The sequence below is a fragment of the Xiphophorus hellerii genome, chromosome 11 (genome assembly GCF_003331165.1).
Source record: "Xiphophorus hellerii strain 12219 chromosome 11, Xiphophorus_hellerii-4.1, whole genome shotgun sequence".
NCBI lineage: Eukaryota > Metazoa > Chordata > Actinopteri > Cyprinodontiformes > Poeciliidae > Xiphophorus > Xiphophorus hellerii.
In genome coordinates this window covers 16914922-16928861 of record NC_045682.1, presented here as the reverse complement: position 1 = coordinate 16928861, position 13940 = coordinate 16914922, and the positions used below count along the sequence as shown (strand labels likewise).

The following is a 13940-nucleotide window of genomic DNA, read 5'->3' as shown; positions in this document are numbered from 1 at the left end:
CTGCGCTCAACACAAGAAGTGGAGGACAGAAATTAACACTAACAAGTGACAGCAGACGCTCTGACGCTGCGCTCGGATGCAACAAGGGCACCCTGAATGGACGGTTGCATAAAACATATTACTTTTGCTTTATGACATGGTAAAAGGCTCAGAAATGCCAATTAAAATCCTAAGTTTGTCCTGCTGGAATAACGCCTCCTGCAAGGAATTTCAATTATGATCACCACTGACAAACGGTGGTGATGGGCTGAAGGTTCACAACTGATATACAAGTACAGCAACAACAACAACAAAAAAGAGAAGAATTATGAGAAAGCTAAATCTTTTGTCTTTTTACAGTCAGTAATGACTTCTACAGTGAAGAGTGTTGTGAGCTTGACATGAATGGTGATTTCACTGCTTGGAAAAACAGTCATGACATTTAGTTTCCAACCAGTCAATCAAAATAAAAAATTTCCTGATTCTGGTCACTTTCTACACTTTCTAAACATCTCTAATACACAATTTATATGTATTCTGGCAACCACAGAATTTCATCGTATAAATATGGATTTTATTGTATTTATATGGTAAAATACCAGCAGCTACAACTGCTGATATTTTACTGTAAATTATATATATATATTTTTTTTGTTTGTTTGTTTTACAGTGTACATAAGATGCAGTCACTTTCAGACAGACTTTTGCAAACCACCATTTTTTGAAGGAAGAGCCTTTTGACAGCAGCATGTACAGGTCAGAATGAAGCCTTCTTTGTTCCTAATGGGAGTCGATACATTTCCAGTATATAAAGTGAGCCTGTCACTTTGAAAATCAAACTAACGTCAAAATAAAATGACTCCAGCTTTTATATATCGGTTCTGCTGGATTCTTTCCTGCATGTAGTTTGAAACAAACTTTTCCTCAGTTTAAAATCATAATTGAGCTAATATGACATGACAAAACTGGATTGCACCTGATTGAACTGGCAGGGTAATGTTTCAGAGCAAATGTTTAGGGACCTGAATATCACTGACTGTTGTTTTGAATATATAGTTAAACACTCGGTTTCTTCTGTGGCTGCAATACTTTGGACAAAAAAAAAACAACAACATTGTGAGAAGCTGTTAATTGATCGGTGAAGCCGTAATAAAAGATGAAACTCACTCTAATTATAATTCACTTAGTGCTGGTTCAGCAAACACTGCACTGAGATGTATTATCTAAGTACGATCTTTTTAGATTCGATTTTTCCCAGTTTGTTTGTTTTATTTTTTTTGCTAACTTACTAACACTAAAGATACAAAACACATCCTATAAAAACATTAGAAAGGTGCTCTGCATTTCAAAACAAGCTGATCATGAAACGATTGAGCTAAACTTTTTTTATTGTCAACAGTTTGAGTGAGCCCACATGATATTTCTAGAGACACTGATGGGTTTAGGGATCCTAATCTGCACTGAATAGCTTTCTTGTCTTAAGCTTCCCCACATCTGACTAGTTCAGAGGGATTTGGGGGTGGATGTTTCTGCTGGGAGACGGATACAGATGGATTGCAGTGGTTGTCTCATATGTTGCGCTTTCATGGGAGGTGACTCAGAGCCCGCACAGATCCTGCATACCTTATGTTAGATCAACAAAAACAGAATTTGCAGCAGAGGCTTTATTGCCCGACTGTCAAGTGCAGGAATTCATAAACGCGTCAAATAAATGTTCAGCTCCGGCTTTTGCTAGGCATTCACGGAGAAACTGCTCAGACTGTGGCTGAGAAATCCCCTTCCTGCTTTGTTTTGATGCACACCTTCCGGGGTTTGACTGATGATTGGCAACTTAGAACATCATTGATCAGATCCTCGCTGTATCAATAGAAAATTGACTGGAAGTCTGAAGTAATTAGAGTTTAGATGAGTGAAACTGGAAGGCGTCCCAGCGTGGTCAGCTGTCCAAAATGAGAACAAACACTTACCAGGTACTTTATTAAGCACACCTGTTCAATTGCTTGCTAACCCAAACAGTGGCTCAGTCAATCAAATGTCAGTAACATTCAGACATCTAGATATCTCAAAAGTCAAACTGAGCATCAGAATAAAAAAGGGAATTTAGGCGACTGAACGTAGCATGACTGTGACATACCTGATCCACCTTGGAAAGTGAGTAGAAAATCTGTCCAGCACTGCATTGTGGGAAAAGTGTAGTCTGTGGGTGTGCATAGAATGGAGATATCGCTTGGTCATCCAGGGTCTGTGCGATCTGAGAAATACCTTGAACACCAGAATCTAATGAAAATGATAACTTAGGAAGGCTGGTGTTCAACGTTTGTCTTTTGTATTTAGAGCACTAAATGCTGCGAGGCAGCCTGGGTATGGACTGCGTCAGAGTCTAGACCTCAGGAAATCACCTGCTTGGATGATATCTCGGAGTTAGTTCTACATGATCTGAAAGGAGATCGCCTTGTATGATGTGAAAGGGAAATGTGACCCACATATGAGAGGTTTGTGGTAACTATGATGTAAGAGCAGAACTAGAGCAGTAGAAGGTCACATCTCGTCAGGCTACAGGTGGCACAGGCTATACAACTATGGACGACACGATATTGGAAAAATGTTACCTTGTCCAATGAATCAGCTGCAGGATTCAAAAAGTATAGAGTCCAAACTGGTTGTAAACAGCATGAAGTCCATCTTGTCTTGTATTAACTTTTCAAACTGCCGTTGTAATGGATCTTTTCACTTTGGGCCCCTTGGTACCAATCAAGCGTATTACCACTGACCCATGCCCATCTCTTCATAACCACAATGTCATAATCTCATCTTGTGATGGCTACGTCCAGCAGGATGATGCGCTACAAAGCTGAAATCATCTCAAACTGGTTTCTTGAAGTTACTCCATTGACATCCGCAGATACCAGACTTCGGTCCAGTAAAGCACTTTTAGGATCTGGTGTAACAGAGATTTGCATTGTGGATGCACAGCAAACAAATCAGCAGCAATTATGACTGACTCTTTAAATGGAAGGCAATGTGCAAGAAAAATATTGACAAAAACGATGAAATGGGTGCAAATATGTAAATCTAAAACTATAAAAGTCCTTTTTAAATGAATGGTTGTGTTTAGATTTCTACTTAAAAAGTCACCTTTGTAAGCAACTCTTAAATGCAAACAGAAAAAGGCTGAATAGATGTTTCTGATCATTTATTTCAAGCATGTGTATTGCAGAGAGCCAGTGTTCCTGTTTGACCAAATGACCCACATTAATGCAGTTCCCAAATCCTTCCAATAAATATAACACGCACTTGACCTCTCTCGCAGTTGTAGAAATGAATGGAGCACAGGCTAATCCTCCCCTGCGACCGCCGCGTGTTCAATGAAATATCACAAACGTCACCTTAAGGTCTGACCAATAACAACAAAATGTAATCAAATACAAAAAAGCTACCCGCAGTAGATCAACTTGACCGGTGTGCTGTGATTTGACCCGGTTTTCGTTCGTTTCGTTTTCCTGCTCGTTCGCTCGGCGGAGCGGCTCGGCTATGAATGCATTACCCTTGTCTGGTCCTGTGACACATTAACCTTGACAACACCCGCCGAAACAAAATGTTATCTGTTGACCGGGTCGCATCTCAAAGCGATGCCCCCCCCCCTCTCCGCCTTGTCGTGAATAATTTATGTGAGACGGGTGGAGAAAGCCAATGGAGACCAGGCGAGTTAGGAGCCAATCATCAGGGGCGAAGTGTACATACAGCTCTTTCATGCATATAGCTATTGATTATGTGCCACGTTAGCCAGAAGCCTGGCAATAGATTACAAACAAAATAGACAACAAGACAGACCGACTGTCCGCTCATTTTACGGGTCTGTCCTACGAGAGGAAACGGCGGGGTCAGAGGGGTGGAGTTAGATTGATGGGACAGCGTTCTCATGCATGCGCTACACATGAACCGCAGCGATTAATGCCTAATTATTCTCGATCTACCCATGTAGGAGAAATGCAGAAATGTAGGATTGGCAGGCTGACAGTCTTTTTAAATAGAGGATTTGTCTGTTACACCTTAATCCGTTAAGAAACTCTTCTGCAGCAACTGTAGCAAAGCCGATTTCAAGTCTGCAGATAACATCAGTGAGCATCAGGGAGATGGCAGCTCTCAGGGAGAGACTGCTTTGCTGATATGCAGATATTCTGTGAGTGTGTGCACACTGAGGATTACTCCTAAACTTTGATGAATATGGAAGAAATACTTTACCAAATCCCATTTTAATGCTGGCTCTAGGCGCATGCATTTTTTTTTTTTTGCCCTCACGAGAGTTTAAATAGTCATTTAGTACAGTTTTACTTGAACAAAATGTTTTAAGTAATGATTGCTGACTTTGAATGTGTGCCTTGCATAATAAGTAAAATAATGAGAAATAAAATGCTAATAAAGGACGAAGATTTAGTCTGCTGTGGATTCTGTTTCATCGTAGCAGCCGTATTTGCATCTGTTAGTATTTTTGGAAAATAGGATCTAGGCATAGGGCACGGAGAGATTCTCATGGTGTAATGCCCTTTAAATAAATTACAGTGAAACCTCTAAATACAACACAAGAATACAAATTTCTCCAAACGAGAACACCCAACAAAGATCACAAACAGTAAATTTTTTTATAACAGTGGCGAGCTCACAAACAATCCTGCTGCATTCCGCTTTGTTTTTCCATTGGACTCCACGTGTTACAGCTAAATGCCCGCTGTGTCTCCTGCTTTGCATTTTGCCAACTTGTCCTCTGAAAGCTGTGATCTCGGCAAAGAAGGCGATGGTGGTCTAGCGGTGCTCTCTTCCAGAACCTTCAAAGTGCAAAGCTGCTGTGTGCAGCCTCACCCCAGCAAACCTTTAGTCTCTGGCAGCGTAGCTCAGTAACTGTAAGCACCTCATGGCACTTTTCCTGACATTTTCAGAGAGTGTCGGTGGGAGCAATTTCCTCTTAATTGCTGGAGACGGCGACACCGATGCTGCGGATGCTTCTAAAGACTGACATGAGGGAGACCAGTGCTGGCGTTATCGACGTATGACGCTTTTACGTAGCTTCAATCATGCTTAACATTATTATCTTGAGTTTTGTGCAGGATTTAATTCCCACATTCAAACTGTCGAGATAGAAGTTGCTTGTTTGAACAAATACAATCTGTATTTTTAATGTCCCATTGCGTTCACCCAGCGACTGCTGGTTCTGGTGAACCATGATGGTTTCACTGTACCACAACTTCATTTTATCAAGGCATTCACAGAACATATGTGATGGTAGTGACTTTTAGTTGACTAAAAAAAAAAACAAATCTCATTCGTTACTGCTGTAATAAGAAAACATTTCAGTCATAGTCATTATAGTTGTATCGATATTTGATTTTAGTTCATAGTCAACCGTTTGAAGAATGAAATGTCTCTTTTGAAGTTGAGTCGATAAAGTTTTTACAATCAGAACCACCTACTTTATATACTAATGGTAATAAATTACTACTAAAATATATTTTGAAAGAGGAGGATTAAGTATTAAGTCGCACTACTTTAGTTGCAATTTAAATGGTGCGGTGAAACCGATAGGTAAATTTTGCGGTGTCGGTTTCCGCTTTATGGTGGGACACATGGGAAGTGAGCTTTAGCTGCACTGACACAAACAAATGTACCAACCCCAATAGAGAGATAAAAATAAATGAACAGATTTTGAATTTATTCAGATCTATGACACAGTGTTGTCTCTGTCTCACTTTCCCTTTAGCCTGACCTCATGAGGCAGATGGCAGGCGTCTCTGCACAACTTTATTCTGCCCAACACTTCTCTTTTGTTTCCAATTTAAAAAAAAAAAAGGTGCTACAAAGACAAACTGGAATAAGTACATATTTTTAATGCCAGATTCTTAAAATTATTTTTTAATAAATAAATTCATTTTCTACATATTTGGGCTTGTGTCTCTAATATTTTGTGGCTATTTAAGATATGCATGCCTCCTGTAGAAAAATACTTGGGGTAAATATTATTTTTAGTACCAGCTGACCCTAATATTTATATGTATTATGTGCATTTGCAGTAACCTGAGCTCCAAGTAAGCAAGCGGAGCCAAGTGGCACAAATAACGAAGCAATGTGGGCTAATCCCTCGCAGATTTCCTGCCAGAGGATCCATTCTTCTGCATTTTGTCACGGCTTTTGCATCGTGCAAATATGAAAGCGACTTGAACGTCACGTCTGCCGCGGCGGTTTACCTTATCAGCAAAGCTAACGTGGCGACCTGCGAGATCTTCTCATTTGAAATTATGAAATGACTCCTCCGCACGCAGCGTGTTTCGTCTGTTTCTTTCTGCTGACTCAGATTCAGGCCATAAAATCTGCACAAGACGCAGGAGCTGCCCCACAAGGCAAATTATTTCAAAATTCAGCAAAAATTTGGATTGGTGGAGAGGAGTGCACAAGCTTTGCACAAACTTTAATTTGCTTTCGAGGACAAAGTGGAACAATTTGCATTTTTAACCTTAAAGATTTGAAGGACGCATTTCTCTCAACAGAGGCCATAAATACTGAAAAATCAAAAGTACTGGAGTAAAGACGAAAATAAAAATGCTCCTTTGAATTGCTGAATGGTTTTATTTAGCCCCTTCTCTAGACTTGAACTGTTTATTTCATTTGAGTAAATGATGGTGACAGCTGAGAACATTTACTCCCAGTGGTGTTTGTTAAATCATCACTTATGCTGCAGCGGTAAGCCTGGCTGCTAATTATTCTATAAAACACTGGAGCAGCAGATGCTGAGTCTGATCGAAAGGTTGTGTTTAGAAAAAGGATGATAGTAAAACAAACAAACAAGAAAAAAAAAACAATAGAACTTTAAGGAATATTTTTGTACCTGGCTTCAGGAAGAAGGCTTAGGGAAAGGAGGAAGATCCACAAGTTCTGCTGTGGCGATTTAGCCTTCCACTGTAGGGCAGCCATGTTGGTTCAGAACAGACGCTCCTTTACCGGAAAGAGAAGAAGATGAGGAACAAATTGAAAACTGACAGATAGCTGCAGGGGTTTAAGCATGTTAATATAACCGTACTTAAATGAACACATGCACAGGTACAATTTGTGCTGTAGAGCCACATTTCTACTCTCGAATTTATGTAAATATATGCTTTTCTTATTGCAGATTATACTAAAAGGTGATATAGGCCCATTTAATGCATTATCGGTTTACAGTGGTGCTAAGGAAATCATTTTCTTAATGTCTAAAGGAGCCATGAGAGATGGAGAACAATCTCCTCTAATTGCGATCTAACAAGTTGCATCTTATTTTACAAACCCTGCAGTAAAGATAAATGTGTAAATAATGTCTGCCTGTAATGAGCTGATTGTCCTCATTGTTCTGCAATAGTCAAGTCATTTGAAGGCATTTAGTTTGAGAATACACACACAAGCTACAGGGATTTCTGCTGGTGCAATTTATAAAAACAACTCGGGCATCGCTTTGCAAAACTTTTGTCCTTTTCTAACAATAAATTTTAATATGGTTTTTAAGTTTGTTTCCCACCTCCCCCAAGTTTTAATCTGAAAACCTATGTTTGTTTATGACCAACCCCCATTATACTCATACCTCTGAACAAAATCAAATGCAACTAATTCCCTTGATGAATGTAATTTAACTTCAGTATAGCTGTCCTGTGAAACCTTAGAGAAGAAACATCACAAAGACCAAGGAACACAGCAGATCAGAAAGGCATTTAAATCAAATGTAAAGCCTTGAACATGTTAAGAAGTATTTTTGCCAACCATAAAAAAATGTAAAGACTATGGCAGTAAGTCACTGTTGAAAGAGAGTCACAAGTAGCCCCATTCTTGGTTAGCCACAATCACGAATCTGACAGATTTTGACCATAATTGGACTTGATTGGAGTGGAGCTTGTCGCATTTTGCAAAGCAGAATAGACAGGGATTAATGCACTTCCTGTCCCATCTTTAGATTGTATTTGTCTCTCTGAATTGACTCATAAGGCCTGAATACAGATGTAAGCTAAGCTTTTTGGATTTTTAGGGTTAGGTAATGTGAAAATATCTGAACTGTATTTCTCCCATTTCACCGTTTTGTGCAGTTAAACTGTTGCATAAAAGACAAAACAAAATGCACTGGAGTAAATGTTTTTTTTTTCTGCAGTGATGTGGATAAATATTCCACCTTTATTTGGCCTAGCTTGATTTTTCTTTTTGCTTTTTTAATAACTTCAACATGGCAAGAAGACATAGACGGATCCAAACCAATTTAGTTGTCTAAAACCGCTAAATATACCAGAGTCTGCCTTTCTGGTTTGTATAGCACAATGTCAATGTTAGGGGTGACGGCTGCATCCTTGGCATATGTGTGAGGCACAATTCAGGATTCAAGGCAAAGAAAGAAGTGATGAAAATCCTTCTACCTGGAAATGCAAGGTTTTTGTACCGAGAAATCTTGGTCATCCCCAAACTCCTGTTCATCTCCTAATTCTTGGACTCCGGCAGTATCAGTGCATCCATCATGCAGTATTATGCAGGGTTGTCACTGTATTTTTTTTCCTGTTAGTATTCTACTTGCTCAGCAGGTGTTTGACAAATTGCTTGTACTGTCTGTGTTATTTTCAGATTTCGTTGCACTTGCTTGTCCACATCTCACCCGGCTGCTCTGTGCTTGTGTGTGGGAGGAGCTAAAGCCAGCACTAAGGCATTATTACACGCACACACCCCCTCACTCAGATTTCAAGATGCATCTTTGACCTTTACAGCCAGGATCTCTGTTATTGGACTTCAGTATTGGTAAAATCATCATAACATTTTTGATTTATCAGCAAGAAGCATATAAGACATCCATATATTGTGCTTCCCCACCAAAGACAATCATCATTTTTTTGACTGATACACAAACTAATATCACAAGAATACCTGAGTTCATTCCTTTATGCAATGCTCATTTTTTGTTGCTTTTTATGGCTAAAAAAATTATTTTATATGCTGTATATTTACACACATTTAGTGAAAATATGTAATGCTACTTTGCTATGCATATTGTTGTTACGGCACATTTGTATATTTACACAGCAATCTGAGTCCATGACACGATTGTAGCTGCAGAACATTAAAACCCACTTCAGTCACATCATCGCAGAAATGGAGCAACAGGAGCCTTTCTTGTTTCCCCCTTCACTTCCTCTCGTGTTGCACGGCGACTGCCTTTCTCACACGCGAATTATTATTAATTATTACAAGAAGGTTGCAGCCCAGCAATTTACCGAAAAACTAAATGACCCCCTCATTAAAAAATAAATGGGCTCAGAAATTGCTCTACCTAATTTCGGATGCAGCTTAGAAACAATGAGGGAGTGAAGGCACAACCGACTGAGGACTGCACAAAACACACACGCACGCACACACACGTGTAACAGCTGCGTCATACTTAAAAGGCTTCCATTGTGTGTTTGAGATCCAGCTCTCTCCCCCCGTTTTGGCCGCTGCATAGAAAGAGGATCAAACAGTTTCCACAGGGGGATCGGTGACCCCTGTGTTGCAGCAGGACTCCAATCGTCAGCGGAGAAGTAAACAAATGAACGGCTATAAATCCACCATTCGAGGATGTATGTAATGTTAATGCTGCAGCCGGCTTCCACTTGTCACTGAACTGATGAGTGTTTATTTTAAAAGAGCTTTCCAAGCACCCCGTTATGTGAAACGCCGCTTTTATGAAATCTTTGCAATGAAACTAATGGATGAGAGACAGAATAGATTATTTCTCATTAAAATATGAAAAAAGCCCTTTTACAACTCAAACATAAGAGTGTAATGAGATCTCAAAGCACAAGATGCGTTTCTGGTAAAGTTAATATCATGGGCACCAAGATATGAAAGTATCCCTTCAGTCTGACGGGTGAAGACTCTTATTTTAAAGTAAGAAAGGAAGATGTTTATGAGCTGTCCTGTTGTGTTGAGAGTGTCAGCTTATAAAAAATTTTGACATGACTTGATTTCTTTGAAGAAGCCTTCACCGCTTTTAAATTGTCCTCCATTTTCTGAAGCTTGCAGGAAAAAGAAATGACACGCGATGTGAATGATTTGGAAAAACTGCAAGAAAATGACTAGCCGAATGCTTCCAACGCAAAAGTTAGAATTGGTTTTGAAGGTTTTTATTAATGCGAAGCTAAAGGTCTATTTCATATAGGACTGCATTTGATCATCTTTGGGTCACCATCTAAAAATACTAAAAACATTTTTTAAAATGTTTTTTTTTTTGGCATTAGCTTCACTTTAGCACTATATGATCACAACTCGGATACCGTCATCATTAGATCTTGAAAACTGCATATACCATTACATCTCTACTCATGAAATGCATAAATTAGCTGTAATGACCAAAACAGACTTGCCAAATAACGAAAGTTTTTTTTATATTTACTATTACTTTTATATTGTTTCAGTTTCCTTAGGTCTTTCTCAAGGTATAGATGCCAAATGTCCATATTTTTAAACATTGTGTCCACTGGAGTTCATCATTTTTGACCTCCAATCACCATAATCCAAATGTGGATGTAGAGACCAAGGCATTTCAAAATGCTGCAGTGCAACTTCTTTCTGTGGGAGTGAATAAACTCCCACAGAAAGTGTATTCTGTATGACACGCATATCACACACGTACAGCAAATCCCTTCCTTTGTACTGCTAACCTTAATCAAGCCGTGTCAGCTCTTATGGCGCTTGATGGGGCTCGAAGTTACACAAGTAAATTTAGCTGAATTAAAAATCCGCTTCCTGTGGAAACAAAAAGCCCAACACTTAGAACCTGTCATCTTATCCATACAAATTCAAACACCAGCCTCAGTCTGAGATCTACAATCACCAAACGTCTGCTGCTGCTTTCTGGTTATTTCTGGAAAGTGCCTCAGCAGGAGCCCTATAGCATATAGCAACTGAACTGCTGAGTACCACCCACTGAGTCTCCTCTGATTCAATCAAGCAGACCGTTCGACATTGGCTCCTGCCTCATGCACCTCAAACCTTCACCTTGTGAGTCAATTTGAACAGCTGTGACAACCTCATGTTTAAATGACTGGAAAAAAAGAAGCAAAAACTTGATTAAAAGGAGGAACATTTCAAAAGAATCAAGGCCAGAGTGCCCAGATTGTATTGACAAAAAGCATAAATCAGTAAATGAACAATAGAAAAACGGCAAAATAAATGTTGTTCTGACTGGACACTGGGTGAATGCTCATAAAATACGCTGGGATTGACTGAATTTGAGATTAAGTTAGTCATTAGACACTCGATATGTTTCTTGATCAGCTGCATATCACAAAACTTCTACAAATTTAAATGAGCTAAAATAAATCAAACGGCAGATAAAATAACCGTTTCTTTTTTCATTTCATACCATATTAACCAATTATATGTTACGACTTCTATATTTAACCTGAATTCATTAGTTGGTGCAAGTAAGCTAATTTCAAGTCTTCAGCAAATCCTTTCTACTACACACAGCTATAATTTCAGACGTACAGATTATATAAAACATTGTTTAAAGTAATAATCATTCATTTATAGTGACTCTGTGTTCATTCTTAGCTGTATGTGAAGCTTCTTCATTCTTCCCTTTCTTATCTATGACTATCAGGATTCCAGCTCTATCTGACCTTTGACCTTTTTTTTAAACCAGTATGGTCTGTGTCAGGTGTGAGACGTGTAACAGGCTGCAGGTCTTATTGGCAGGGAAAATGTGAATTTATGGCAGTTTATTTGGTAAAAAACCTCACCATATACATTCCAAACAGTCCTTAGCGATTTGCACACAAAGTGATGTCACAGTGCGAGCTTAGTGCCAATTTCAACTTTATACAAACTTACTGGTTTCACCTGAACTTCATTGGTCTCTCTACCAACTGAAAATAGGATAAACCCAACAAAGAAATCGGAATGAGATTTGTTGACCAAATTTATTTTCATCCACACAGAATGAACTATACAAAACAAACAAACAAACAAAAAAATGCTCCTTTGGTTGATGTAATCAATGACATCATGAATCCATGCAAACAGGAAGTGCCGATCTGGCCCCTTCCGTACACTTGTTGTGGATGTAGGACCTGAATAAAGGGACAAACAGTGAGTATAACTAAAGCAAAAACATTAACAGATGTAATTCACCACACATTTACAATTTAACAAAAGTAAAATCCAAATGACCTGATGGTTCATAAGTGTTCGCTTTAAAAACATATGCATGGATGTAAACTAATATAATGCTACCTTAAATAATCCTGGGATATTATGTAAAGAAAAGCAACGTTTAAACTGCACCATTATGGCCAACTATAAAACAAACATTAGTAAATTATGAATACTTTTCTCAATCACTTTTCGTAGAACATAAAACCGACACGTTCTCAAAGTTTAAATGGCGGCAGGATTTAGCCGGTGATCCTCCGTGTGTCAAACTTTATTGCATAAAGAATCACCATTGATGTGTAGAGCTAGCATAATCATAAAAGACTGTTCAAGTGCAGAAATACATCAAGTTAGTTCCAAAAGCAAGCTAAAACATCGTAATGTAAAAATTCAGAAAGTATTTTACGAATTCAGTTCAAAGACGACTTTGACTTCTCTGGGATTAAAGACGTCTGGGGCGGGCCATCACACAGTGTCCAGAGATGAAAAGGGCCACCCTGACTGTTATCGGTCCAAAAGCCAATCTGTGTGATGGTATAGGAATGGATGAGTGCCCTTGGCAAAGGACACTTGCCTCTTCTGTGACGGCAGCATTAATTCTGAAAAGCACACTGAGATTTTGCAGCAACATATGCTGCCCTGCCTTCCAGACAACATCTTTTCCCGAGGCATCAGTGCATTTTTCTAAAAGACGTTGTCGTATCACAGGCTGCACATTCTACAGAGGCTTTGCTGTGAAAGACAAAGGGGCAGGTACCGCGCTGATCTGCCTGCAAATGAAAAACGTGAAATGAAAAATAAGAAGGGCGGGGGGAAAGTGGCAATGACCCGGCGCTGCTCCACAGCTCAGCGGCCAAGGAAAACCCTTCATCCCCCTCGTCACATCAACACGAGATCGCTTTTAAAAGTTAGGAGAAAGTACGGCAACAGCTAAAGAATATTGATGAGATGCAAAATGAAAAACTAAAAAAACAAAACAAATTAGGTTCACTAAACATGAACGATGTTAAAGATGTAAAAGTACACCACAAGATTTGTCAGCATGGTGATGTTAACGAGGATTCAGATGTATTCTCACTCATTTGTTCACTTCAATTCCCTCAAAACTAGGCTGCTTAAATTAAAGAGCAAAGAGCAAAACTACAGCCAGATGAACGGAGCCTCGTACATGCAAATTAGACAAAATGTTGCATTTTATAACTTCTGCCTTCATCTCTCTTTCAACAGATGTCACGCTTGAGGGTAAGCCAAGTCCCAGACTGCGTTAAATTACACCAATCATGTGCTGCCTAACAAATGCTAGTAAACAGATAGCTTCATTTTTTATTTGCTCCCTTTTCTCTGTTCCCTTTGTTCTGTAATTCTCCATCAGCAACCATTAAAGAAAGGGATATGCCTTTATGTTTCCCATAAAGCTGCAAAATGTCCTCTGGTGTCACAGGGATAATTTTCTTTGTCAATTGCGTTGACAATTTCTAGATATTTCACTTGCCGTCATTCTTGTCATTGACTATGTGACTTTTTAAAAGACTTTAAAAGTCCAGAGCAAAGATTTACAGAGGAAAAACACCGAAGTAGATTTTTTTTTATTTAGCTCTTTATGTAACAGAAAAAAAAGAAGTTGTAAACGTGTGTACTTTAATCTCAGTTTTAATCTGAGAGACCTTACAGGTTTATTAGACAACATTAGTGAAGAAACGGCATCATGAAGATCAAGAAATGCAGCAGACACACTGGAAGTGAAAGAGAAGTGTTAGGCTTGGTTATAAAACAATTTA

The 13940-nt window shown here is 39.0% G+C and overlaps 1 protein-coding gene across 3 annotated transcripts in view; it reads right to left on the bottom strand.

Moving 5' to 3' along the window:
- Positions 1 to 13940, bottom strand: part of gabra3 (gamma-aminobutyric acid type A receptor subunit alpha3) — a 138377-nt gene that overhangs the window by 86670 nt on the left and 37767 nt on the right. For all 3 annotated transcript variants that reach the window (XM_032576866.1, XM_032576865.1, XM_032576867.1), the window contains exon 2: positions 6854 to 6960. In XM_032576866.1, coding sequence (XP_032432757.1) covers positions 6854 to 6939 — 86 coding nt within the window. In that variant the 5' untranslated portion in view covers positions 6940 to 6960. The remainder of the gene's footprint in view (positions 1 to 6853; positions 6961 to 13940) is intronic.